At 40.4% G+C, this 27,807-nt stretch overlaps 3 protein-coding genes across 7 annotated transcripts in view; 1 reads left to right on the top strand and 2 right to left on the bottom strand.

The window, feature by feature from the left end:
* Window positions 1-20,902, top strand: part of LOC115172793 (gastrula zinc finger protein XlCGF57.1) — a 26,595-nt gene extending 5,693 nt beyond the window's left edge. Inside the window, exon 4 of one of the 4 annotated variants that reach the window (XM_029730546.1) lies at window positions 20,091-20,902. In XM_029730546.1, coding sequence (XP_029586406.1) covers window positions 20,091-20,167 — 77 coding nt within the window. In that variant the 3' untranslated portion in view covers window positions 20,168-20,902. Of the gene's footprint in view, window positions 1-1,371; window positions 1,657-8,251; window positions 10,810-18,314; window positions 18,433-20,090 lie in introns of those variants that run through there. The other 3 variants (XM_029730547.1, XM_029730544.1, XM_029730545.1) reach the window with 3 other exon arrangements.
* Window positions 16,780-19,604, bottom strand: LOC115172795 (transcription factor Adf-1). Its single transcript, XM_029730548.1, has 2 exons — window positions 19,337-19,604; window positions 16,780-18,406 (listed from the first exon to the last, which is right to left on the bottom strand). The coding sequence occupies exons 1-2, from the start codon at window positions 19,467-19,469 to the stop codon at window positions 17,940-17,942; spliced, it is 600 nt and encodes a 199-aa protein (XP_029586408.1). The 5' UTR covers window positions 19,470-19,604; the 3' UTR covers window positions 16,780-17,939.
* Window positions 20,236-27,807, bottom strand: heatr4 (HEAT repeat containing 4). Of its 2 annotated transcripts, XM_029730543.1 has the most exons (17): window positions 27,513-27,807; window positions 26,470-27,250; window positions 26,088-26,275; window positions 25,833-25,991; window positions 25,557-25,760; window positions 25,206-25,349; window positions 23,257-23,433; window positions 22,844-23,013; window positions 22,587-22,691; window positions 22,345-22,463; window positions 22,074-22,254; window positions 21,834-21,903; window positions 21,469-21,658; window positions 21,174-21,252; window positions 20,932-21,085; window positions 20,693-20,754; window positions 20,236-20,447 (listed from the first exon to the last, which is right to left on the bottom strand). In XM_029730543.1, the coding sequence occupies exons 2-17, from the start codon at window positions 27,231-27,233 to the stop codon at window positions 20,316-20,318; spliced, it is 2,898 nt and encodes a 965-aa protein (XP_029586403.1). In that variant the 5' UTR covers window positions 27,234-27,250; window positions 27,513-27,807; the 3' UTR covers window positions 20,236-20,315. The 2 variants fall into 2 exon arrangements, 1 of the variants encoding a protein (XP_029586403.1); XR_003871492.1 differs by lacking the exons at window positions 20,236-20,447; window positions 21,174-21,252 and having other exon boundaries at window positions 20,705-20,754.

Below are 27,807 nucleotides of genomic sequence, written 5' to 3'. Positions count from 1 at the left end.
TGATAACACATACAGCTAAAAAAACAAGCAAGTCATCAGATATTGAATGACCTTGTATTCAGATGAAATCCTTTGGATTTAGAAGATAATTATTTGCCGCTGTGTAGACAAACCGACTGTATTGTTGAATACTTCACAACTGGATTGAAAAACCTTGTAGGATGTAATCATTTAGCTTTATCCACTTTAATTGAATCGCTGCAGTAAAACTGTCATTCTGATCTTGGAATGTTGTGACCACAGCATGTAAGTGTGTATAATTTGCATATCCAGACTCAACTCCAAGACACCATTGCTAGAATGTTACAATGTTCAGCCCCCAGGTAGCTGGGTTTGTATTGTAGTGATCCCTTGACATGTGATACGCTTGATGTTTGAGTTTGACAGCTGTCAAACTCCGATTATGCCCATACATCATGGGCTGTTATCATTGGACAAATTCGTTTTGCATCGCCCCCTGCCTCATGCAGGCGGAGTATGCCCATTTTAGACAATTCCATTGGACCTGAAGTGAGTTCTCCACCCACCCGGGGCATTGGGCAACGCAAAATGAACTCGTGCATTTTCAGTCTGGTTACCGGTCGGGATACGTACTCGGCTTCCTAAATCGTTCAATAGGCTACAGTGGTTCCTCCTTTACACCGCAGGACTTAGAGGTATCCAACATCATGGCTTCATTGCTCCAGGCCACCACAAGGGGAGTTGGCGCACTCATTATGCATTTGGGTCCCAAGGTTTTTATATGACCAATAAAATCGAGTGGTTCCAATTATGAATTTGACGCTAGCCACCAGTCCATGGTGACTTTCTTCAGTAAAGATGGCTGACAAAACATTACGGTGGAAGCAAATGTATGTAATTATAACGTCATAACGAGTCAAGCAGAAAATGTACAATTGAGAGGAATATGTTAGTTAATGTAGAGACACATGATTGTGCATATTTTTTGTCAAAGTTAATTTATGAAAATCGCTATTTAGCAAGTTTTTTTCAGTCATATCCAATACCAGGTGTATCAAACTCCATTCTTTGCATGATGCTGTGTCTGCATGCATGTATTACAATTATATACTTCAGTGTTTACCACTCCTGAGACATCAATGATTACACATTGTAACTATGCAATAGACTAGAAACATGATTTAAGTAAAGGCTGATTTGTAATTCATATATACAGAAAAAAAACTGTACACTACACTTCCTATGCATATCTAACTCCCTTCATCTGCATTCATCTGAGGAGGTTCTCCCAGCCATGTGGACGATTGAAAACAGGGCAGCAAAGTTTGTTACCAGAGCAGTGTAGAGCATATTACTATTTGCCTGTGAATAACCAGACCTTCATACAAACTTGCTATTGCTGAATTCTAGACGCACAACCGAAGATTCTGCCATATCCTGCCAGCACACCCACAAGCGAGCCACTCAGACGGAGAATGACGTGTGGAAGAGGGCAAGGAAGGAGATGGAGTAACAATCCAGGCTATTTTCCCTGAGACCGGCATAATAATGTAATGAAACAAGCAGGGAGCCGGTTTCAAACCCTCAACATTCTAGCCCTAAGTCCAGCACGCAATCGACTGTGCCCAAATGTATTAATTGGGGTTGTGGCCGATTGTGGCTAAAAACACTTATCAATTAGAATCTTTAACATGTGGAAAGGGGAAAAAGTATTATTAGTTTTTCACAAGCGTAGCAGGATGGGCTAATAACTGAACAATAGACTATTATTCAACCTTTACTAAAGAATTGTCTAATAGCTGAACCTGGTGTGACCCCCTCCCCAACTTGAGCTAGATGTAAACCCCCCCCCCCCCCCCCCCCCCCCAACAAATCATTTGTATCTACCTTTCCACATCTACCTACACATGGTTAATGTTCTGGGGGAAAATATATATATATATTGGTCATGGCTCCTGAGTGGCGCAGCGGTCTAAGGCACTGCATCTCGGAACAAGAGGCTTTACTACAGTCCCTGGTTCGAATACAGGCTGTATCACATCCGACCGTGATTGGGAGTGGCATAAGGCGGCGAACAATTGGCCCAGCGTCATCCGGGTTTGGCCGGGGTAGACCGTTGTAAATAAGAATTTGTTCTTACCTGACTTGCCTAGTTTAAACAAAGGTTAAATAAAAAAAATAAAAACAACTGGCGTTAACCGCAGCGCAATCAATAGGGGAGCAGTGGCTGGTGCCGTTATGCTGTTCTGCTATTCCAAGGATGTGTAACCGAAGAGAGAGACCACGAGTGTGCACAGAAAACTGGGATGGATCCCGAGGCAAATGTGGCTTACCAGTGAACCTCCGGGTGTTCATTAATACTGTCTCAGAAGTTTCTGTCCATGACTGGCATTAAAGACAGAGTTAATGAGTACTTGAGGTCACCGAGAAAGTCTGGACATGGCCTGCTCCCCCTTATGTAAAGAATTAGGCACTTTCCCATGTGTACTACAGTATGTACTGTTGTCTGTTTACTTGTCAGACTGCACAGTAGCCTAATAAACAAATGCAGGTGGCTTATCTTCAAAATGCTTCCAAATGTAAAAGCATATACTGTACAGTACTGTATTTCTTCATCAGCTTTATGATTTCGTTAATAAAATAATGATATAAATACTCTTTCAAAATGCAGTTGTTGATTTAGTTATCGATCCATAATGAATTACTATGGGAATAAATATCACTGATTTACAGAAATATTGGAACAAAGTTGTCTAATGATGGCAAACAATTTAGAATCCTCTTATGCTGTAGCCTACTCCCGACCGTCACGTTGTAGAGCACCATATTTTCCATTCCATCCGAACGGAAACCCTGAGGGTTTGTTTTTTTCGGAATAGAAACACCATAATATGAATCAAATTAATTCAGCCAAATGTCTTAATCCCATATACAGTTGAAGTCGGAAGTTTACATACACTTAGGTTGGAGTCATTAAAACTTATTTTTCAACCACCCCACAAATTTCTGGTTAACAAACTATAGTTTTGGCAAGTCGGTTAGGACATCTACTTTGTGAGTTACACAAGTAATTTTTCCAACAATTGTTTACAGACAGATTATTTCACTTATAATTCACTGTATCACAATTCCAGTGGGTCAGAAGTTTACATACACTAAGTTGACTGTGCCTTTAAACAGCTTGGAAAATTCCAGAAAATGTCATGGCTTTAGAAGCTTCTGATATAGGCTAACTGACATCATTTGCGTCAATTGGAGGTGTACCTGTGGATGTATTTCAAGGCCTACCTTCAAACCCAGTGCCTCTTTGCTTGACATCATGGGAAAATCAAAAGAAATCAGCCAAGACCTCCACAAGTCTGGTTCATCCTTGGGAGCAATTTCCAAATGCCTGAAGGTACCACGTTCATCTGTACAAACAGAAGTACTCAAGTATAAACACCATAGGACCACGTGGCCGTTATACCGCTCAGGAAGGAGACGCGTTCTGTCTCCTAGAGATTAATGTATTTTGGTGCGAAAAGTGCGCGAAAAGTGCAAATCAAGCCAGACTACAGTTTGCAACTGCACATGGGGACAAAGATTGTACTTTTTGGAGAAATGTCCTCTGGTCTGATGAAACAAAAATAGAACTGTTTGGCCATAATGACCATCGTTATGTTTGGAGGAAAAGGGGGAGGCTTGCAAGCCGAAGAACACCATCCCAACCGTGAAGCACGGGGTGGCAGCATCATGTTGTGGGGTGCTTTGCTGCAGGAGGGACTGGTGCACTTCACAAAATAGATGTCATCATGAGGAGGAAATGTATGTGGATATATTGAAGCAACATCTCAAGACATCAGTCAGGAAGTTAAAGCTTGGAAGCAAATGGGTCTTCCAAATGGACAATAACCCCAAGCATACTTCCAAAGTTGTGGCAAAATGGCTTAAGGACAACAAAGTCAAGGTATTGGAGTGGCCATCAAAAAGCCCTGACCTCAATCCCATAGAAAATTTGTGGGCAGAACTGAGAAAGCATGTGCGAGCAAGAAGGCCTAAAAACCTGACTCAGTTACACCAGCTATGTCAGGAGGAATGGGCCAAAATTCACTCAACGTATTGTGGGAAACTTATGGAAGGCTACCCAAAACGTTTGACCCAAGTTAAACATTTTAAAGGCAATGCTACCAAATACTAATTGAGTGTGTGTAAACTTCTGACCCACTGGGAATGTGATGAAAGAAATAAAAGCTGAAATAAATAATTATCTTTACTATTATTCTGACATTTCACATTCTTAAAATAGTGGTGATCCTAACTGACCTAAGACAGGGAATGTTTACTCGGATTAAATGTCAGGAATGAAAAACGGAGTTTCAATGCACTTGGCTAAGGTGTATGTGAACTTCCGACTTCAACTGTACTATGTTATTACAAAAAAGGTTTTAAGATCTTGATCAAAGGAAATTGGATGCACCTGAGCTCAGTTTGGAGTGTCATGGCAAAGGGGTGTGACTCTTTATATAAATTATATATTTCTGTATTTCATTTTCAATCAATTTGCAAATATTTTTTAAAACATTTGTTCACTTTGTCATGATGGGTTATTGTGTATAGATGGGTGAGATGTACATTTAATCCACTTTGAACTCAGGCTGTAACACAACATGTGGAATAAGTCAAGGGAGATGAATACTTTCTGAAGTTACTGTATATATAATTTTTGGTAATGCTTGTTCAAATCCCCATAGGGTTTTTAGTTCGGATATGAGGCAGAGACATCGGCTACATTGTCATGTTTCAGAAGAGGCTGAATAAAGAGAGGAACGTGAAGGGATGAGGGAGTGTGAGCAGCAGCTACGTAGATAAATGTGTGCGTAAAATAACACATACGTAAAACATGATCCGGCTCCTTAGCTTGAGAAAGAGGTTTCCGGTTGGGCAGAGGCAACCACAGCTTTTTATTTTCTATCACTTCTCCTCAAAAGTTGTAATTATCATTTGGTATGGCTGTGGTGGTCATGAAATTGTCAGCTGTTTGTCATGCAAAATCCTGCTGGTCTCACGGTAATTGATAATTAACATAAACAAGTTTAGCATCTCCAAGCCTCCACGCATACAAGCTGCACAGAAGTAGCTGATGCGCGCCTTTGGAACATCTACATTTAGAAAAGTCGAATTAATCTATTTCATATACATCACAATAAATCCATTATTTATTTTAGTCAGGTCTAAAGAAACATATCAATATGAACAGAATATGACTTGGCTCTGCTCCATGCAATAGGCTGTAGGCTTGTTCATTTAGCTGACAAGGAATGGTTAAGTCCTGTGTCATTATTTTGTATTATAAGATTTTATAGTAAGAAGAATATAATTGAACTTGGCTGAATAAAATAGAAAGTGCGCAGTAGGGCTGGGCGATATGGCAAAAATAATCTATCACGGTATTTAAAAAAAAAAAGTGGATGGTATGACGGTATTTGGCAGTATTTTTAGTTTTTGAATAATAAAAGTTCTACGTTTGCTTTATGAGTAGTGAGTGATCCTAGGGTGGCAACACATAGACTCATTGAAATCACTTTAGAATGTTTCTCCATTCTGATTTGTTTTATACTGTTCAATTCAACCTCAACCAATATAAATTTCAGCATTTTTATCATTTCTGCATTTCCTGCACTCAATTGCAGTGGTGGAAAAAGTACCCAATTGTCATACTTGAGTAAAAGTAAAGATACGTTAATTGAAAATTACTCAAGTAAAGTCACCCAGTAAAATACTACTTGAGTATAAGTATTTGGTTTTAAATATACTTAAGTATCAAAAGTAAATGTAATTGATAAAATGTACTTAAGTATTAAAAGTAAAAGTATAAATAATTTTAAATTCCTTACATTAAGAAAACCAGATGGCACCATTTTCTTGATTTTTAAATGTATTTACGGATAGCCAGGGGCACACTCCAACACTCAGACATAACAAACAATGCATTTGTGTTTAGTGAGTCCTACAGATCAGAGGCAGTAGATGACCAGGGATGTTGGGGTGGCAGGTAGCCTAGTGGTTAGAGCGTTGGACTAGTAACCGAAAGGTTGCAAGATCGAGCTGACAAGGTAAAAATCTGTTGTTTTGCCCCTGAACAAGGCAGTTAACCCACTGTTCCTAGGCCGTCATTGAAAATAAGAATTTGTTCTTAACTGACTTGCCTAGTTAAATAAAGGTGTAAAAAAAGTTTCTCTTGACAAGTGCATGAATTGGACCATTTTCCGGTCCTTTTAGGTGTCAGGGAAAATGTATGGAGTAAAAAGTACAGTATTTTCTTTAGGAATGTAGTGAAGTAAAAGTTGTCAAAAATACAAATAGTAAAGTACAGATACCAAAAAAACTACTTAGGAAGTACTTGAAAGTAATTTTACTTAAGCAGTACTTGTAAAGTACTTAAGTAAAAATACTTTCACCACTGCTCAATTGAGAATGTCCACACTGCCACGTAGAGCTGCACAATATGGGCAAATAGTCTTGTTGCAATTAGGATTTGACTTGCGAATTAGAGCAAAACTGTTGGAATCATGGAAATGGAATGACTATTCTAATTCTATAGTTAGAATATAATAGTAGACACTTTGAATACAGTGTTGTTTGAGATGACAACGAATTCAAATGCCAGGGAGGAGTTATTGTGACAGGGTAGGGACTAAAGTGTTGATAAGTGTTTCCTAGGGGATCCTATAAGCTTTGGCTACATTGCATGTTTTCTCTTAGCTACTTCATGTAGCTAATATATTCTTGCTTTGCATATTCCTCTTTGATTTAGAAGTCACTGTTGCACAAACAACATGCTGATTTAGGTCTACACCATCACTGGTATTAGCAGGCTGTATTAGCTAGCTACGTTTGCTCTTACTCAGTACATTTATTAGCATTAGAGGCTAACCATTAGCGTCTCACAAGATTTAGAGCAACTTGCTAACGGTTTGCTGATGTAAGTAACACCAACTAATAGTGTCTATAGAATGCTAGTGGATTGATATTAAGAAGCAAAGTGAAAACAGCATTGTTGTCGTCAACATGGTTGCATGTAAATGTCTCATAGTTGAGGAACATCAAATGTGCTCCTTGAGTGACAGGAGGCGTGGCTAGGTCTGTGTGGAAAGTGGCACGAAGAGAGATGACTCAAGTAGTGAAGTAAACTATAAAAATGTATATTACACATTGCGTATCACATTTAACAAACCAAACATTCAAATACCGGTATAGAAGGTAATGTAAAAACCCAAACCGGTCCCTGTATCAATACAGCATCATAAAATACAGTATACCGCCCAGCCCTAATATGAAGTAACATGATTTTGCAACAAATTGTTGGTCACTGTAGGCCTCTTTCATGGACACAGATTAAAGGGCAGAGCCTCCACTATTTAACCTGCTTTAATCAATTCCAGCACCAAAACAATGTCTACATATGAGAAAGGTGTTTGTGGTTCAAAAGACAAGACTCCCCAAAAAAATGCTTCTCTGTGACATAAGGTAGGATTAAAAGTAATTTTCAAAACCTGCAACAAGTTTCTAGCCCAAGGGAGGGTATTTTCTTGCTCCCCACATCATCGCAAATCTCATGGTGTTTGACAACAAGTTGTGAAGGAAATTTTCTTGTGTGAAGAGACAGCCTTGAAAATGTTAATCTTGTCTTTCCTGTCATAAACAATCCTTGGTTCCTGCTTGTGCTTGGTAAAGATATGGGGGGGGGGTCATGACCACCTCCTTAGGACCATCTTGCAGAATGCACAGAATATGTTCTTTAAGTTAAGATAGGAGATGGAGCCAGTCACATGTAAGAACCAATCCAATAAATCATGTTTTTATTTTATTTTTTATGTAGCCGTATATAGGGAACGCCTTTGGAGAGCTCACTTCAGAACGGGACTTTATGTATCTAAGTTTGACTGTGACCTTGCTAGCATTCCGATAAACAATTATTGATTTAAGATTGGCTTTGAGTGTCCCTAGGTAGAATTTCCACAACAAAGTGTTTTAACCTTTGATGGTCACCAGGGTAGAACTTCTCTACAAAACTTAGAACTGTGCTGTTTTCACATATGTTAACACTGGTATTGTGCTGGAGATAATGAAGATGACGTTGAAAACCAGTTTCCCTTTATTCCTGGACTAAATACTGTCAGATTTAAATATCCTAATACAGTTTTGGATTAATTGACATGGCTTGATTTTCTTGGTTAATCTGTCTTTGATTAAACTTCCTAAGACATTGATCTGTTCTTTTATCTAACCCAAGACTGTTTCAATCACACAGGACGGAGCCCTAGCCGCAAACAGCCGAAGAACAGAAAGAGCTCCTCTACATCAGTAAAGCCTAAACAACAACGAACATTTTTCACGATAAAGATGCACCACTGTAAACAGTGTGGGAAGAGTTTTAGTAATTATAAAGATCTAAGTAATCATCAGAAAGTGCACAAAGGGAAGTCCTACCACTGCTCTGACTGTGGAAAGTACTTTTCTATCTTAAGTGCTTTGAGAGTACATCGGACAGTTCATACTGGAGAGAAACCTTACTCGTGCTCTGAATGTGGGAAGAATTTTAAGCACATGGCAAGCCTACGAGAACATCAGCTAAGACACATTGGAGAAAAACCCTTTAGCTGTCCTGACTGTGAAAAGAACTTTATAACACAACGTTATCTGAATAAACATCGGCGAACTCATACCGCTGAGAAGCGATACCCCTGTCCTGACTGTGGGAGAGGCTTCACTACGGCAGGACTTGTGAAAAGACACAGAAGAATCCATACTGGTGAGAAGCCATACCAGTGCTCTGACTGTGGGCAAGGCTTTGCCAGATCCGAGGCATTGAAATCTCACCAGCTTACTCATAATGGAGAAAAACCTTATTCTTGCCCTGATTGTGAGATGAATTTCAGCTCATCAGCGGGCCTGAAGTATCATCAAATGAATCATACTGGAGAGAAGCCCTACCACTGTGCAGCCTGTAATAAGAGATTCAAGTCAGCTACAAGTTTAAAGTCTCATCAGAGGACGCACACTGGAGAGAAACCTTACCAGTGTCGTGACTGTGGGACAACATTCTCCAGTCTCAGTAATTTAAAAATACACCAGCGCATTCATTCTGGAGAGAAGCCTTACTCTTGCCCTGACTGTGGAAAAAGATTTTCTGCAGCATCCTCTGTTAAAGCACACCAGCGGTCACATACTGGTGAAAGACCTTTTCCATGCTCTCATTGTGGGAAGGGCTTTACCATAAAGGCACATCTTGTGGTACACATGCGCATACACACTGGAGAGAGGCCCTACCACTGCACCGTCTGTGATGCAACCTTCTCCTCTTCAGGTCCCTTGGTGAGACACATGCGAATACACACTGGGGAGAAACCTTATAACTGCATTCATTGTGACAAGAGCTTCAAAACCTTGCATGAAATTACTGGTCATACAAGGGTGCATACAGGAGAGAGACCTTACCACTGCTCTAAGTGTGAGAAGAAGTTCAAGGGCCTGGGAGACTTGAGAAAGCATGAGCACACGCATACTGGAGAAAGAGTAGCATGTGGTCAGTGTAAGAAGACCTTTGCCTCCAATGGAGGATTAAGGTTACACAAAATGTCACACACAGGAGAGAAGCCCCACCACTGCACTGTCTGTGGGAAGAGATTTATATCAACGTTTCTTCTGAAAACACACCATAGAGTGCACAGTGGAGAGAAGCCTTACAGTTGCTCTGACTGTGGGAAATTGTTTTCCCAACTGGCTAACTTATGGACCCACCAGCGCATACATACTAGGGAGAAATTGTAATGCTGCTCTGAATGTGGAATGTTATTTATTTAAAAATCTCGCTTGAAGGTGGACGTGGTATTCCATAGAGACGATCAGCCTTTTTCCTGTGGCCGGTTTGGAAAACCAAACACACACCCAAGCCTATTGGTGAAAAACGGTTCCATTGCTCCAACTGTGGTAAAAATGTCACCACATCAGGCCTGAAGTCACAAGTATTTGCATACTGGAGAGAAGTCTGAAATGTCTTGGTTGTGGAAAGGGTTTTGCATTATCACGTCAGTTGAAAATGCATTACAGGGTTCACAGTGCTGAGAAGCCTTACATGTGTAAAGACTGTGGGAAGTGTTTTCCCCAGCCCTTTAATTTGAAGTGTCCACAGATACAACCCACTGGAATAAAACCACACCGCTGCTCTGACTGTGGCAAAGCATTCACCTAGTGCAACATTGGTGTGTGCAGACTGAAGAGAAGTCCTACCACGACCTTGAATGTTGAAAAATCTTTTCATTATTAAAAGAACACAAGCGTGTTCACTCTGGAGAAAAGGTTTACTGTTGCTCGGACTGCAAGGAGGACTTTGCACGACTTTGTAACTTAAAAGAAACACCAGGAAACATCACAAGCAACATGCAGTAGTCAAAGCTAAAAAGTAGATGTGACAGTAGGGCCAAGAGCTTCTCTTTGCTCCAAATGGTAGCACTTAAATAATCAATGTACACCTCTACATAAGTGTTTTAAAAAAAAAAAAATGAACTGTGGGAATAAATGTGGATTGTACCAGTATGGGGAAAACATTTGAACCAATTCAATGTTAGTGATGTAGAGTTATTATAGCTAAACATCGTTACGCTTAAACTTTTATGCTATATGAAACTGATTTGGCTTAACAGATGTGTAATTTTCTATTAATGACAGTTTAATGGAACATTCCATGTGCTTATAATATAAACGTAGTATATGATTTCCTATGCAGTTCAATAGTAATCTACTATGAATCATTTGTATGGTTTTAGTACCAAACATTCACAAAATGATTAAATGCTCTTTAACCCTGAATGTATTTTTCTCCACTTTTGTCCCTCTGGTCTTGACAGTATCCCTAAAAGCTGATTTGTGTGTATGTGATACATTTAATTTTGTGAGCTTTGATTACATTATTGTAACAAGTGCTGTTTCCTTTGCAAGAAATTCCAGGTTGCGGGCAGAGGTGGTGCAGAAACGTACACATTCATTTGAATTTCAACCAATGTCAGAAGAAGTGCAATTTCTAAGAAGTCTTCACAAAAGCAGTCTTAACTAGTGTATGTGGGTGTTAAAGCTGGAATCCTTAAAGGCCCCATGCAGTTTTTGTAATTTTATTTTTAAATCACCACTGTATGTTGAATAGATCAGTGTTAATTTAATGAAAACTCATGTTTCATTTATTTCCCTGAGCCTCCTTTGGTGTTTGAAATGTTCAGGCTGATCTTGTGGGTGTTAGGATATGAGAATTTATATATATTTATATACATAGATTGGCTGATAGGATGGTCTAGAGCCCTTACCCATATGAACAGTCATTGGTCTATTATAATCAGATCGCATTGTGACTTGTGGGCCAAAAGGTCTATCCTACTGGAACAGGCTGAAATTCCAGACAATTTCTTCAAAGGACACTTGTACAAAAAGGGCATTATCATAATTTTCACAATTTCAGTGTTATATCGACCTCACAGTGGTGGGAAAAGTACCCAATAGACATACTTGAGTAAAAGTAAAGATACTTTAAAAGAAAATGACAAGTAAAAATGAAAGTCGCCCACTACAATACTACTTCAGTAAAAGTCTAAAAGTATTTGGTTTTAAATGTACTTAAGTATCAAAAGTAAATGTAATCGCAAAAAACTACTTTAACAAAATTAAGTACCGTAATTTCCGGACTATTGAGCGCACCTGAATATAAGCCGCACCCACTGAATTAATTTATTTTATTTTATTTTGAACATAAATAAGCTGCACTTGTCTATAAGTCGCAGGTGCCTACCGGTACATTGAAACAAATGAACTTTACACAGGCTTTAACGAAACACGGCTTGTAACAAAAATAAATAGGCTTTAACGAAACATGGCTTGTAAGAAAAATAAATAGGCTTTAACGAAACACGGCTTGTAACAAAAATAAATAGGCTTTAACGAAACACGGCTTGTAACAAAAAATAAAAAATTAGCAGTAAACAGTAGCCTACCAAGAAAGTCATTGGTCACTATCTTCCTCCTCCTGTGCACTGAAACCACTGAAGTCATCTCCTTTCAAAAAAATGTGAAAGTGGGAAAAATACATATATTAGCCGCGTCATTGTTTAAGCCGCGAGGTTCAAAGCGTGGGAAAAAAGTTGCGGCTTATAGTCAGGAAATTACGGTATACTTTTCTAATTCCTTTAATTAAGCAAACCAGACGGCATGATATTATTATATTTATTTTTTTACGGATAGCCAGGAGCACACTTCAACACTCAGACATCCTTTACAAACGAAGCATTTGTGTTTAGTGAGTCTGCCAGATCAGAGGCAGTAGGGATGACCGGGATGTTCTCTTGATAAGTGCGTGAATTAGACAATTTTCCTGTCCTACTAAGCATTCAAAATGTAATTAGTACTTTTGGGTGTCAGGGAACATGTAAGGAGTAAAAAGTACATCATTTTCTTTAGGAATGTAGTGGAGTAAAAGTAAAAGTTGTCAAATACAAATAAAGTACAGATACCCCCAAAAACTACTTAAGATGTACTTTAAAGTATTTTTACTTAAGTACTTTACACCACTGCGACCTCAATGTGGAAATGTCATTAATAAAAATGGGGAAATCATGTTAGCAGAACTGCCTCTTTAATGGTGAAACTGCCACATCAGTTTCACCCCCCCAACCTACCCACAGGGACGACATTCCACAGGCGATAGAACAGCAGATCATTTCAGCAATAAGGCCCGAGGAGGTGTGATATATGGCCAATATACCACAGCTAAGGGATGATCTTATGCACGACTCAATGCAGAGTGCCTGGATACAGCCCTTAGCCATGGTATATTGGCCATATACAACAAACCCCAGAGGTGCCTTATTGCTATTAGAAACTGGATACCAACGTAATTAGAGCAGTAAAAATGCATACAGTTGAAGTCGGAAGTTTACATACACGTTGGCCAAATACATTTCAACTCAGTTTTTCACAATTTCTGACATTTAATCCTAGTAAAAATTCCCTGTTTTAGGATCACCACTTTATTTTAAGAATGTGAAATGTCAGAATAATAGTAGAGAGAGTGATTTATTTCAGCTTTAATTTCTTTCATCACATTCCCAGTGGGTCAGAAGTTTACATTCACTGAATTAGTATTTGGTAGCATTGCCTTTAAATTGTTTAACTTGGGTCAAACGTTTCAGGTAGCCTTCCACAAGCTTCCCACAATAAATTGGGTGAATTTTGGCCCATTCCTCCTGACAGAGCTGGTGTAACTGAGCCAGGTTTGTAGGCCTCCTTGCTCGCACACCCTTTTTCAGGTCTGCCCATAAATTTTCTTTAGGATTGAGGTCAGGGCTTTGTGATGGCGACTCCGATACCTTGACTTTGTTGTCCTTAAGCCATTTTGCCACAACTTTGGATGTATGCTTGGGGTCATTGTCCATTTGGAAGACCCATTTGCGACCAAGCTTTAACTTCCTGACTGATGTCTTGAGATGTTCCTTCAATATAGCCACATAATTTTCCTACCTCATGATGCTATCTATTTTGTGAAGTGCACCTGTCCCTCTTGCAGCAAAGCACCCCCACAACATGATGCTGCCACCCCTGTGCTTCACGGTCGGGATGGTGTTCTTCGGCTTGCAAGCCTCCCCCTTTTTCCTACAAACATAACGATGGTCATTATGGCCAAACTTCTATTTTTGTTTCATCAGACCAGAGGACATTTCTCCAAAAAGTACGATCTTTGTCCCCATGTGCAGTTGCAAACCATAGTCTGGCTTTTTTAATGGAGATTTTGGAGCAGTGGCTTCTTCTTTGCTGAGCGGCCTTTCAGGTTATGTCGATATAGGACTCGTTTTACTGTGGATATAGATACTTTTGCACCTGTTTCTTCCAGCATCTTCACAAGGTCTTTTGCTGCTGTTCTGGGATTGATTTGCACTTTTCGCACCAAAGTACGTTCCTCTCTAGGAGACAGAATGCGTCTCCTTCCTGAGCGGTATGACGGCTGCGTGGTCCCATGGTGTTTATACTTGCGTACTATTGTTTGTACAGATGAACATGGTACCTTCAGGCGTTTGGAAATTGCTCCCAAGGATGAACCAGACTTGTGGAGGTCTTGGCTGATTTCTTTTGATTTTTCCCATGTCAAGCAAGGAGGCACTGAGTTTGAAGGTAGGCCTTGAAATACATCCACAGATACATCTCCAATTTACTCAAATGGTGTCAATCAGATGCTTCTAAAGCCATGACATTTTCTGGAATTTTCCAAGCTGTTTAAAGGCACAGTCAACTTAGTGTATGTAAACTTCTGATCCACTAGAATTGTGATACAGTGAATTATAAGTGAAATAATCTGTAAACAATTGTTGGAAAATTGACTTGTCATGCACAAAGTAGATGTCCTAACCGACTTGCCAAAACTATAGTTTGTTAACAAGAAATTTGTGGAGTGGTTTAAAAACAAGTTTTAATGACTCCAATCTAAGTGTATGTAAACGACGTCAGCTGTATGTGCGTATGCATAGAGTACCAGTCAAAAGTTTGGACACCTACTCATTCAGTGGTTTTTCTTTATTTTTACTATTTCCTACATTGTATAATTATAGTGAAGACATCAAAACTATTAAATGTAGTAACCAAAAAAGTGTTGAACAGATTCTTCAAAGTAGCCACCCTTTGCCTTAATGACAGTTTTGTACACTTGCAATTCTCTCAACCAGCTTCACCTGGAATGCTTTTCCAACAGTCTTGAAGGAGTTCCCACATATGCTGAGCACTTGTTGGTTGCTTTTCCTTCACTCTGCGGTCTAACTCATCCCAAACCATCTCAATTGGGTTGAGGTCGGGTGATTGTGGAGGCCAGGTCATATGATGCAGCACTCCATCACTCTCCTTCTTGGTCCAATAATCATTACACAGCCTGGAGGTGTGTTGGGTCATTGTCTTGTTGAAAAACAAATGATAGTCCCACTAAGCGCAAACTAGATGGATGGGTTATCGCTGCAGAATGCTGTAGTAGCCATGCTGGTTAAGTGTGCCTTGAATTCTAAATAAATCAGTGTCACCAGAAAAGCACCATCACACCCCCACCTCCATGCTTCACGGTGGGAACCACACAGCTGCAGATCATCTGTTCACCTACTCTGCATCTCACACGGTTGGAACCAAAAATCTAAAATTTGGACTCATCAGACCAAAGGACAGATTTCCACCAGTCTAATGTCCATTGCTTGTATTTTTTGGCCCAAGCAATTCTCTTCTTATTATTGGTGTCCTTTAGTAGTGGTTTCTTTGCAGCAATTCGACCATGAAGGCCTGATTCACGCATCTCTTCTGAACAGTTGATGTTGAGAGGGTCTGTTACTTGGACATTTATTTGGGCTGCAGTTAACTCTAATGAACTTAACCTCTGTGGCGGTCCTCATGAGCCAGTTTCATCATAGCGCTTGATGGTTTTTGCGACTGCACCTGAAGAAGCATTCAAAGTTAATGTCTTAAAGTAATGATGGACTGTTGTTTTTCTTTGCTTTTTTTAGCTGTTCTTGCCATAATATGGACTTAGCCCTATTTGGTAAAAGACCATCTTCTGTATTCCCCTCCTACCTTGTCACAACACAACTGATTGGCTCAACCGCATTAAGAAATTCCACAAATTAACTTAAGGCGCACCTGTTAATTGAAATGCATTCCAGGTGACCACCTCATGAACCCGGTTGATTGAAGGCTAGGAGCGTGCAAAGCTGGCAAAGGGTGGCTAATTTGAAGAATCTTAAATACAAAATATTTGTATTTGTTTCTTTTTTTTGGTTACTACATGAATCCCTGTGTTATTTCATATTTTGTCATTATTATTATTATACAATATAGGAAATAGTAAAATAAAGAAAAACCCTAGAATGAGTAGGTGTCCAAACTTTTGACTGGTACAGCACATATACATTGCACAAGAATGATATTTCTGGATTTTAAGACATTTTTCTTTTTAGTCAACCCAATATTTTATGACTCAACCCGCCGCCCGCAGAAATAACAATGGGTTAGGAGTCAACCTGCACAAATCAAACTGAATAATTGAAAGAGAAAAGAAGAAACATCCTCATTTTAGTCATTTAGAAGATGCTCTTATCTAGAGTGACTTACAGGAGCAATTGGAGGTAAGTGCTTTGCTCAAGGGCACATCAACAGATTTTTCACATAGCTTGGGGATTTGAACCAGCAAACTTTTGTTTACTGGCACAACACTCTTAACCCCTAGGCTACCTGCTGCCAGACTGTATATTGTGTGGTGTGCAAAACACAAATGGAACGATATTGAGAACAGAGGGATGGTGAGATGTGTAGAAAAATTGACAGAAGGAAAACATTCTCATATCTTATGGATCAGGCAAGTGGAACAAGTGCCAGTCTTTGAAACCAAATATTAGTTTAAATTAGCACAGCAGGGAAGAGAAACATCCCATTGTTTGACATTGCTTGTGTCAAACAATTTTTCAAACATTTTTACCCAGGCACTAACTAGTTAGCGTCAATGGAAAAGTCATGGGGGCCACACTCATAAAAGTTGGAACTAAGAGTGTTTTGATATGACAATTAAGTAGAACTGGAGCCAGCATAATTATCCTTTAAACAACTCATTCGCAGTGACATGATTAGTACCTAGTTTTGATTTGCAAAAGGCTACGTGGAACATGACATGCTCTGCTGTGTCAGTGGATCAAAACCATTACTGCTTATTCATTTGCAGGTAGTTAAAAGTTAGTAAAATGCTTAATGACGAGGATTAAAATACTCCAAGAGCTGAAGTTACGTGGTGGCCGAATGCCCTCAAAACACTTGCCTTTATTTTGTCAGTTACCTGTAGCATATGGGCAATTCCACGTTGATGCGGACACTCCGATTTTTCACTTTATAATGCGTGTGATACAAAAAAAATTATTGCAAAGTTAAACCACAACTCTATGCACAAGGACTACTTAATGTCCACTGAAAATGTTACAAAAACACATGTAACAGAATGACAGCACAGTCATTCTCTTACCAAACTGTACATCAATGTTTTTGTAACATTCACTGGAAATTGTTATGGTTTAATGATTTTTATTTGACAGACATTTAAGTTAAAATTGCATACATAACTTGCTTGACATACAGAATCAACACCATAGTGAAATGAATGCAGCTGAGTGAAGTGGGGCAGCATTTAACCACAACTTTTATTAAGCTCAAAAACATTCTAAAATGCATGAATGAAATAGCCAACTTCAAAAGGTAAAGACAAAATATAAAATTGTCAAGAGCAACTATTGCACCATTACACTAGCATGGAGAACATTTACTCAACTTCTTATTTTTACAACCAAACTAGAGTATTACAGGAGCAAACAAAATGCATACCTGTATGCATAGCTGCGGGAAGTAGGGGCGCTGAAGCACCCCCTAAAATAATAAAAGTAGTGCACTGGGCCTTTACTAGTCCTGTATTAGAGGTCTTATTTTTCTGCAAGCCCCCACCCCCAAACATCATCCCTTGGCTATGTCTGTATGAATGTGACTAGAGGGTAAGGTGACACTAAACAGACCAACATTGTTACAATATTTTTTACAAATAAGATTCTAAGTAACAAACCATCTCCATGTGTTCATATAATACATGTATAAAGGGTCTTCGCTAAGAGCAGCCCTCTCCACAAATATTAGGAGAAAGAAAACATTTTAAACAAAAAAATAATGTTTCTAGCTTAGTCCGGTTAAGAACTACAGCCCCTTCCCGTCTATCACTACCACACTGAAATATCACCAGTGGGCTCAAACTTGGAAGGTTTGTGTGTGTGTGTGGGAGGGGTTCCAAAGAAGCACTCTTGGACACTTTCTCAAGGTAACTAAATTAAAATTGATCAAATGTATTTCCAACAAAATGTTCTGTCCTAAGAAAGTCCCAACTCGTTGATACAAAATATATTAGGCTAGTCGGTGTCCTCAAATTCAGCATCGTGGAGAAGTTGGTGAAATTTCAGCTTAATTGCACACTTTTTCCTGTAAGGTAAGCGCTTGAGGTGAGGGAGTAGGCTCATGAAAAACATCTCATCCTCATTGTCTCCTTGTCCAGCTGTTTGCCAGGAATCTTTCCATGTCATCTCATGCAAGTTGTTGTCCAAAGGTGGTGACATCTTGGTATCAACCACACTTCCATCTAGATCAATCAGGACGTCAGAGGTGCTAGTTGTCTCATCTTTTCCATCATCAAACTCCTCTGTGCTATTGCTGCCGCCGGTTCCTCTACCTCGCTGTATGTATGGGATCAGAAATGCCATTAACTCACTATATCTCCATTTTTTTAGGGCCTTCCCTGTGGCACCACGGATCCGATCTGCTTTCACTTTCCTTGTGAACACATCCCTCAGGTTTCTCCATTTCTTTCGGGCATCTTCCTCTGGAACATAAAAAACGGATATCCAAGTTGACAGTAGTCTCTGTTCTGTTTTTAAACTTTACCTTATGGCTATACCAGTGCTTTATGCATGGTAATTTGGATGAGCCATGTGTTTCCACAAACGTAGTCTTCCAATTTGTTCACCACCTAGTCTAAGTATTTGGTTAGTTGAAACATAGTATTTTGTTCAGCCCAACTGCAACCTTACACTTAGGCCTAGGTCTAGCTTGGATATGGGCTAAAGCTTAGCGATGGTGTAGGACTAACCACGGAAATTCATAAACAGAACTGGGATGCGTAAAAGCCCCCGTTTCTATAGTGTAGAATTGTTGTCACTGGATAAAATGGCTTGCACTGCTCTAGCTAAGAGTCTTACTCCAATGTTGACATATTGTTAAATCATTGGATTATATGATTTAACAATAGTTTGCGAAACACTGGTGGTGCAAATCACGAGTGTTCACTCAACTGGTTCACCTCAGGTAGAAAGTTAATGAGTTAGCTAGCTAACGTTAACTAGTAAACAAACCGTGACACACTGCCCCCTGTGGTTAGCTAACTTTACACGGTATATTGACCAAGGAAATCAGCATTACTAATCAATCAACAACGTAGCCAACTATTCTAATGCAATTAACAAAACAATAAAGAGCGATGGACAGTTAAGGGTCGCAAACAATTAATAAACTAACCAGGCAAAGCAGTAGCTAGCTAGCATAGACCTGGAAGTTAAACCCAGTGTGAACGACGTTCGCTAGCAAATATAGCAAGCTAATCTACACAATTGTCAGATATGTCAAACTTAATAACTAACGTTAGCGAAGAACAAGTTTAGCTAGCAACGTTAAAATTGTTACTCATTACTCACGTTAACTTAGCTAGCTAGCCAAAATGTATGCTAATGTTCTTAGCTAGTTAATCAGACCATACCTTTCAGTCCCAATTGTTTACCCACAGCTTTCCATGCATCCGATTTTTTTATCGGGTCTCTATATGAAGTCAAAGTTGAGTTATATAATTCTGGGTAGTCTGAAACCGCTGATATGATTCTTTCTGCAGCCATCCCAAGACTAGCTAGTTATCTAGCTAACCAGGGGCAGGTAGCCAGACCACTGTGAAGCCAGCAAGAATAACTAAGCACTTCCGGGTCGGGGTCACGGATTTTTGGAATCCTTTAGAATGAGTCCTGTCGATGCACAATAATCGATGGGCTATATACTATATTAAAATCTAGAGTTTACACACCGAGAGTCGTTGCTTCTATTATTGTGGCCCTTAATCTGTGGAATACCGGTCAGATGCGAATAGAACAAACATATTGCACGCGTACATTATTTAAATTTTACTAGACAAGTCAGTTAAGAACAAATTGTTATTTTCAATGATGGCCTAGGAACAGTGGGTTAACTGCCTGTTCAGGGGGCAGAACGACAGATTTGTACCTTGTCAGTTCGGGGATTTGAACGCTCTAACCACTGGCTACGCTGCTGCCCAAATTGTGTTGCAGTCTTTGTGGTGTCCATTCTATTAAGGATCACTATACTGTATATCCTCCAGTCTACATACACAAGCTCATCACAATTATTTGTGTGGCCCTGTAATGTGCAATATGCATGTTCCAATATGCATATCAGAGTCATCTAACCTACAGTATTTCCCACATATATGTTGTTCTCTCTTTCAGAACAATGGTGTAGCTCAGCTCCTGGCCTGGGTGACAGGCGGAACAACTGCAAACAGGTTCTGCAGTGGAGGATCTAGCAGCACAGCTCCATCAATAACATCACTACCTGACAGTAAATCAACCCCTTCACAATCCCTTACAACTACATAATCCCCCAGTACTACTAAAGCAAACATACATTTCTTAGTCAACAAATACTGTATTTATTTTATGCGGTCATGGTTATTAAATATTATCTTCATTTTCTTGGAGTGCTGAAGTTTCTCCACTGCCACATGATGGAGTGTTGATGATCTTGGTAGGCAGATGAGAGGATTTGTTGACAGGGCTTGATTCAAACGTGCATTTAGAGGAGGACTACAGAGAAAGGGGGAGTTCTGTTCATTTACAACATCCACCTTAACGGTTTGTTTTTATCCTGGTTATGATTTTACTCATGTCATATTTGTAAAATACATATTTGTTTTGTAAGTAATTGCTTGTATTAATAGTAGCTGTTCGTTTTATATAATAAATCAATTTAGCTTAAAATAAAGTGTACATTTCAAACTGGTTTGTTCTCTAGTTCTGCAACAAGACTAGGAACTCAGGACAGGCAATACCTGAGTCACAGAGGAATCTGAGGAGTGAGTCGGCCTTACTGTGGAAGGGCAATGTTTCATTCCTAGAAAAAGACAATGCCCACAATGGTTTCATGTTACCTTCCTCAAATTATATTCATCACAGTCAACAAACTGCATATACTGTAACTGCGGGAAATAAGACGGCTCTAATTCACTGCACATCAATAAATAAATTAGATATTTAACTCAGCTTAACACCGTAGTAGTCCGTCACTCACTGTTGTAGCGTTCCTGCAGCAGCTGTGATATTGGTGTAGTGTCCGGCTGGCTCTCATTTACCAAATACTTCCTCTGTTGCTGGTACATGTCCTCCAGCTTCTCCATCAACAGCACTTTGTCTGTGATAATGCTCTTGGTGCATAGCCTCTGAACCTGCAAACCAGGAGGACGGAACTGATGGCCCTCAGTTTGCAACAAAAACACAAGTGCCTTTCCATGGCTAACCTTGAAACACATTTACCTGATCTTTGATTTTGTGGACCATGCCCCTGTCTCCTTCAATACTGTAGCCATAGTTTTTGAGGAGCCCCTGTATATGCCTTGTAGACAAATATATATATATATTTTTTTTAATGTTATGGACATAGATACATGGATAAACACTCATACCGGTAAAACTAACAGATGTGGCATGACATTATATCCCACTGGGCACACACTGATTAAATCAACTTTGTGACGTGGCACCAACGTGGAATACATTGAATTGATGTCTGTGCCCAGTGGGATGGATTTTGATCTGAACTCTGACTCACCTATGGACCTGGGGGTGGGGTTCCAGTACAAACCGCTCCTGTAGGAGGTGCTGCAGCTCTGGTCCCTTCACTTTAAGGATCTTTAGGGCCTTGCAGGCGGCGATGCGTACCTGGGGTTTCTCCTCATGATGTAACGCCCAGAGGAGGTGGTCCTGGAGGGTGGGCGTGAGGCAGCCTATCTTCCCTAAAGCTAACAAATAATTGCAGTGCCTCGACACGTTCACACATCTGCTTTCTGACACTAGACTTATATTGTATATTTAGATACACTATCACAGAAAGTTGCACATCTAGTGCAGTTGCAGCTTCACACTGTCATTACAAAATCCACTCTGTTGGCCAGTGGTCATCACCATGCTGCTTACCAGTGATTGCAACAACTTTAACCTCCCATGCTGGGTCATTCTGCGTCAGCTGAATCAGCCGATTCAAGACCTAAAACCAAAAAGTAAAGACGAGGAATTTTTTCACCTTAAGTCCATCATCTATCTATATTAAAGTGATATTGCCAAAGAAGACGTGGTTTATAGGATATATTGGCATGAGTATTAGGCACGAGACAAACATTGTCTGCAAACTGCTGCCTCTCCTCAACCCTTTCTCACCATGCTGTAGTTCATAATTAGAGCTGCAGCAGTCAGACAGGCCTGTTTCCTCACAGCCACAAAGTTGTCATTGAAACATTTCAGGAAGGGTGGCAGCAGCTTGGCGGTCATGATCTGCAGATGAGCTATGAGGATGAGAGCCTCCACCCTCCAGGAGGCGGGACCTTCCTCTAGCTTCATTCTGAAACAGCCAATGGGTGAGGTTTTAGGAAAAAAGAGTGAGATGCTCTCTAATCAGCTCATTAGTGATCACCAAATGCCAGTCTGGTACCTCAGCTCGTTGTGCACATCTCTTCCCATTCCTAGTTTCCCCAGGGCCTGGGCTGCAGCCTGCTTTATGTTACCACTCCAGTCATTCCACATCAGGTAGATCAACTTGTTTGCTAGGTCCTACAAAATAATTTCTAATGAGTACATAATCACATATCAATATCATAATTTTGGTTTGATTTGAGACACCAAATAAATCACAGAATTAGGAACGCAAGAAATCTATGAGATTGCAAGAGACACCTTATTAATTGGTCCTTTCAATTGGGAGATAGTGTTGCAAGCCAAGAGTCTGGTCCTCCAGTTGGCACAATTCAACTCCTCAGCCAGCAGACAGCGAACTAGAGTCTAAAGAAAAATGTTAAGCCCAGAAAAAGGACATTTCAGATATCGTGGATTTGCGATTAAACAGAAGAACACAGGCTAATAGTGCATGCCCTAATGACTGGGTATATCATTTAGTTGAAGCAATTTAAGGGGAACACATTTGAGTTACGCACTGTCTTGCTACTGATGCTGGCAAGTAGAGCGGCTGACTGTTCATTATCTGTGTGAACCTCACTAACGAAGTGCTGGGAGAGAAGTCTCTGAATGACTGGCCGACTGTGCTCCCCCTCCATGGCCAGGCACTGTGCTGCCACCCAGCTGTCTGCACCTACACCTGCAGAGTCTGACACAAAACACTACGCCATTCATTTGATGTCAGTGAAATGCAATTCATCCTGAATAATAAACCCATACCTAAGTTATTTACTTAAAGTATTGGCGTTACATTTACAGTTTATATTCCGCTCAGATGTGAGTATTCACAGAGACAATATGGGTCTTGGTGTTAGAACATAGTTGCACCTCATGTCTTTCCCTAAGTTATATGTTGTTACAATGTACTCAAATCAATACAACCTGACCTAACCTTGATGTAGTGCATTGTGGAGAATAACGCGGGCTCGGGAGTCTGGCGTCCCCATGGCGTACTGGCACACTGCTGCTGCCATCTGAACTCTCTTCACAGGGTCGTCCAGAGCCAGGAGAAGAAGAGGCTGGAGCTCCTGGGGAACTGGCTGGATGTCCCACACACGGCCATACTGACCTGGGGGGAGTTTCCCAAAAACAAGTGCTATGTATGTTTTGTCTTTGTCCACTATATGTGTACATATAGTTGAAGTTGGAAGTTTACATACACTTAGGTTGGAGTAATTAAAACTCGTTTTTCAACCACTCCACAAATTTCTTGTTAACAAACTATAGTTTTGGCAAGTCGGTTAGGACATCTACTTTGTGCATGACCCACGTCATTTTTCCAAAAATAGTTTACAGACAGATTATTTCACTGTATCACAACTCCAGTGGGTCAGAAGTTACCATACACCAAGTTGACTGTGCCTTTAAACAGCTTGGAAAATTCCAGAAAATTATGTAATGGCTTTAGAAGCTTCTGACAGGCTAATTGACATAATTTGAGTCAATTGGAGATGTACCTGTGGATGTATTTCAAGGCCTACCTTCAAACTCAGTGCCTCTTTGCTTGACCTAATGGGGGGAAAAAAATCTAAAGAAATCAGCCAAGACCCCAGAAAAAAATTTGTAAACCTCCACAAGTCTGGTTCATCCTTGGGAGCAATTTTCAAACGCCTGAAGATACCACGTTCATCTGTACAAACAATAGTACACAAGTATAAACACCATGGGACCACGCAGTCGTCATACCGCTCAGGAAGGAGACGCGTTCTGTCTCCTAGAGTTGAACGTACTTTGGTGCGAAAAGTGCAAATCAATCCCAAAACAACAGCAAAGGACCTTGTAAAGATGCTGGAGGAAACAGGTACAAAAGTATCTATATCCACAGTAAAATGAGTCCTATATCGACATAACCTGAAAGGCTGCTCAGCAAGGGAGAAGCCACTGCTCCAAAACCGCCATAAAAAAGCCAGACTACGGTTTGCAACTGCACATGGGGACAAAGATCATACTTTTTGGAGAAATGTCCTCTGGTCTGATGAAACAAAAATATAACTGTTTGGCCATAATGACCACTGTTATGTTTGGAGGAGAAAGGGGGAGGCTTGCAAGCCGACGAACACCATCCCAACTGTGAAGCACGGTGGTAGCAGCATCATGTTCTGGGGGTGCTTTGCTGCAGGAGGGACTGGTGCACTTCTCAAAATAGATGACATCATGAGGAGAAAAATGATGTAGATATATTGAAGCAACATCCCAAGACATCAGTAAGGAAGTTAAAGCTTGGTCGCAAATGGGTCTTCCAAATGGACAATGACCCCCAAGCATACTTCCAAAGTTGTGGCAAAATGGCTTAAGGACAACAAAGTCAAGGTATTGGAGTGGCCGTCACAAAGCCCTGACCTCAAATCTATAGAAAATTTGTGGGCAGAACTGAAAAAGTGTGTGCGAGCAACGAGGACTGCAAACCTGACTCAGTTACACCAGCTCTGTCAGGAGGAATGGGACAAAATTCACCCAATTTATTGTGGGAAGCTTGTGGAAGGCTACCTGAAACGTTTGAACAAAAGTTAAACAATTTAAAGGCAATGCTACCAAATACTAATTGAGTGCATGTAAACTTCTGACCAACTGGGAATGTGATTAAAGAAATAAAAGCTGAAAGAAATAATTCTCTACTATTATTCTGACATTTCACATTCTTAAAATAAAGTGGTGATCCTAACTGACCTAAGACAGAGAATTTTTACTAGGATTAAATGTCAGGAATTGTGAAAAACTGAGTTTAAATGTAGTTGGCTAAGGTGTACGTAAACTTCCGACTTCAACTGTACTCACACACAATTACCAAAACAAATTGAAAAAGATGAGTTGAGAGATATGACACAATCTATTACATCTCACCGGCATCTGTGGGATGTTGCTTTTCCCTCGGTCTGTTCACTGCCCCTGATGCACAAGTGGCTATAGCTGACAGGCGAACGTGGTAGTGAAGGTCTTCAAGGGCCCTCTTCAGCCCTTCAATAGTCACACTCTGCCAGGTGATCTCTAGAACAGGAAGGAACAGCCTCCTCAGGTTAAAGACAAACTGAAGTAGTTTTAATGAAGTGCTTGTCTTCCGTAACAATATACAGTAACTTTGGAGTATATCCGGGCATGCTGTAGTGTAACGATGTGAAATAAATTAGGCTTAACAGCACAGTGATATTGACAAATGCTTAGAGAACATCAATATTTAATGACAAGGAGACCTACTGATCTTCCAGGCACTCCTCCATCCCTCCACTGCATAACGTAAGGAGGAGAGCTCAGCCATAGGGTTGTAGTGGGGTTGCTGTCTGGGCACCTCTGTGTCCTTCCCGCTGTAGTCAGGAGGTCTCAGACCAACCTCTGTGGCATAGTCAGCAGTGGTAGGCAGGTCCACCCACCGCCAAGTACCTTTCTCCACCCGTCGCATTCCTACCCAATGGAATTTGAATTAGTAAAACCATGCTTTAACAGAGGTTGTATTTATTTGGTTAAAGTCCCAACCTTGTGTCTCATTGTGCATGGTTGCTGCTGAAGCCTTCGTCCACTTATCTGGACCACAGGGGAAAAAGTCTTGAAGGTTCTTTTGGTATTCTGAATTGTTGTCCATGATGATGCGATCGTGGTTCCGTGGATCTCGCTGATGTACCTGTTTGGCTATTCCTGCAACATGCAAAGTCAAGGAAATATGATGTAGATCAATAACCAATATAGAAAATACTTTTTTCAGTTGCATGTGTATTGAGAGAGAGGGTGTACCAGAAAATAGCTCCTGTTCAAAGTTATTCTCTGTGTGCAAGACATGGCTTCCAGCACGGGGGTTGAGGCTATCCTGAAGATGAGGAGGTTGAGGGGTTTCAATGTGCTTGACTGCTACAGTGTTGGCAGTCTGGTTCATACCCCCAGGCTCATCAGAACATGCAGGGGGAAGAGAGTAGCCATGCACCCTAGAGCAGGTATGTCAAGTGAAAATAGAGATCAGTGATATAAAACTGAATACAAATTCTGATGGTCTACACATTATAGAAACTCACATAAAACATCAACTTTAGTGCATTGGACACTATTTGTTTGAGGCGTAAAACTGACTGGGGACTCAATAATTCAACATTAAATATTACAAAAGGTTTTGTCTCCTTGCCTGTAGTATACTGGAAGAGGTGTCTCAGCCTTGCTGCTCTGAAGAGCCTGCTGCTTCTCAGTCTGCTTGTGGAGATCTTGGTAGCTGCAGAAATCCTCCTCACACATGGGCTCCTCATTGACTAGATCTGTGGCGCTGGCTGAACCATACTGACTCCTCAGCAGTGACTGGAGCCGAGTCTTATTCTGGCACTGGTTTGGAATCTGTTGACTCACTATCCACTGGGCTGTGGTCTTGGTCAGCTTCTTTAGCACAAACTCATCCCAGTGGCAGCTCTTTAAACGGTCCTCCCTGCCTCCTGTAGATGCTTCCTCGAGACAGTTGTAAACATTAGAAACTCCTCGTAGTCCTGTCCTTTTAAAGGAATCCAAGAGCCCCCCCTGGTGACTAGGGAGTGTAAAGGAGTCTTTGGCAGTCAATGGAGCAAGATGTGATATTTGTAATTCAGGGAGCATAGAGGGAGGGTCTCTGAAACCTCTGTTCTTGGCAGGATCCTGAGATGAAGGATGAAGGGGGATACCTTTCAATGATTTTATCCCTGTGCTCTTTGGCTTGGGACTTGGTGCCAGAGGTCCAGAGGCATTGAAAAGCCAGTGGAAGTCAGCCTGACTGTAAGGTATACTGTCTGACCCCATCTCCCATATAACATCTTTGGAGAAGGTGAGACCGCAGGTGGCATTGTTGAGGAGTTGTCTGTAGAGCCGTTGGCCTTTCAGATTTTGTAGGCGGCCCACCTTTGATTTGGTGCGTTTTATCAAATCCATGTTGCTTAATGAATCCTCTTGGGGAACAAACCATTCATAAAAAAATTTAACAGAAATAAATTGTGTGAAATTCAAAAAGCCTCACATTGCTAGGTTCATATGTTGCTGAGTGGATAAAATACCATAAAAGGATGTATAAAATCTCTTTAAAAGGAATGACAATGTAAATCGCTAGAACATTGTATCTTGAGCCTGCTAATCAGCCCATTTAAATGTATAAGTATAAGATGCATGTTTCAAACCATAACATTTCAAACCATAAAAAGCCTAAACACTTACCTGCATATTTTGTTGTCTGTCCGTATACCTGTTGTAGTAAACAGAATACTAGTTCTAAAATATATTTATATATATTACATCTATAATGTTATCTTCAATTTAGACATAATCCAGGAAGAACCACCTTAAATGCTGCTAACATGTATCAGCTGTTGGCCATTAGTTGTCATGGCAACATATCAGTTGAGAGTTTGCCAGGGATAGTTTTGTTGCTGTCTTTGTGAATGTAGCAACAATGGAGCAACAATGTATCAACAACCAACAGATATTTTATGCTTACACAAAACACAGATGA

The sequence above is a fragment of the Salmo trutta genome, chromosome 33, assembly GCF_901001165.1.
Source record: "Salmo trutta chromosome 33, fSalTru1.1, whole genome shotgun sequence".
Lineage (NCBI taxonomy): Eukaryota > Metazoa > Chordata > Actinopteri > Salmoniformes > Salmonidae > Salmo > Salmo trutta.
Note: the sequence above shows the minus strand (reverse complement) of the source record. Positions and strands in the feature narration are given on the sequence as shown.

Bases quoted from the DNA above. Each gene is read 5' to 3' on its own strand.
- LOC115172795 (XM_029730548.1), bottom strand. From the start codon at position 19,469: ATGGCTGCAGAAAGAATCATATCAGCGGTTTCAGACTACCCAGAATTA. The intron at 18,407-19,336 runs GTATGGTCTGAT...TTTATGTTCCAG, and splicing joins TAAACAATTGGGACTGAAAG to AGGAAGATGCCCGAAAGAAA.
- heatr4 (XM_029730543.1), bottom strand. From the start codon at position 27,233: ATGGATTTGATAAAACGCACCAAATCAAAGGTGGGCCGCCTACAAAAT. The intron at 22,692-22,843 runs GTGCGTAACTCA...ATTTTTCTTTAG, and splicing joins CCAGCATCAGTAGCAAGACA to ACTCTAGTTCGCTGTCTGCT. The intron at 20,448-20,692 runs GTATTGCCTGTC...CTTTCTCTGTAG, and splicing joins CAGATTCCTCTGTGACTCAG to TCCTCCTCTAAATGCACGTT.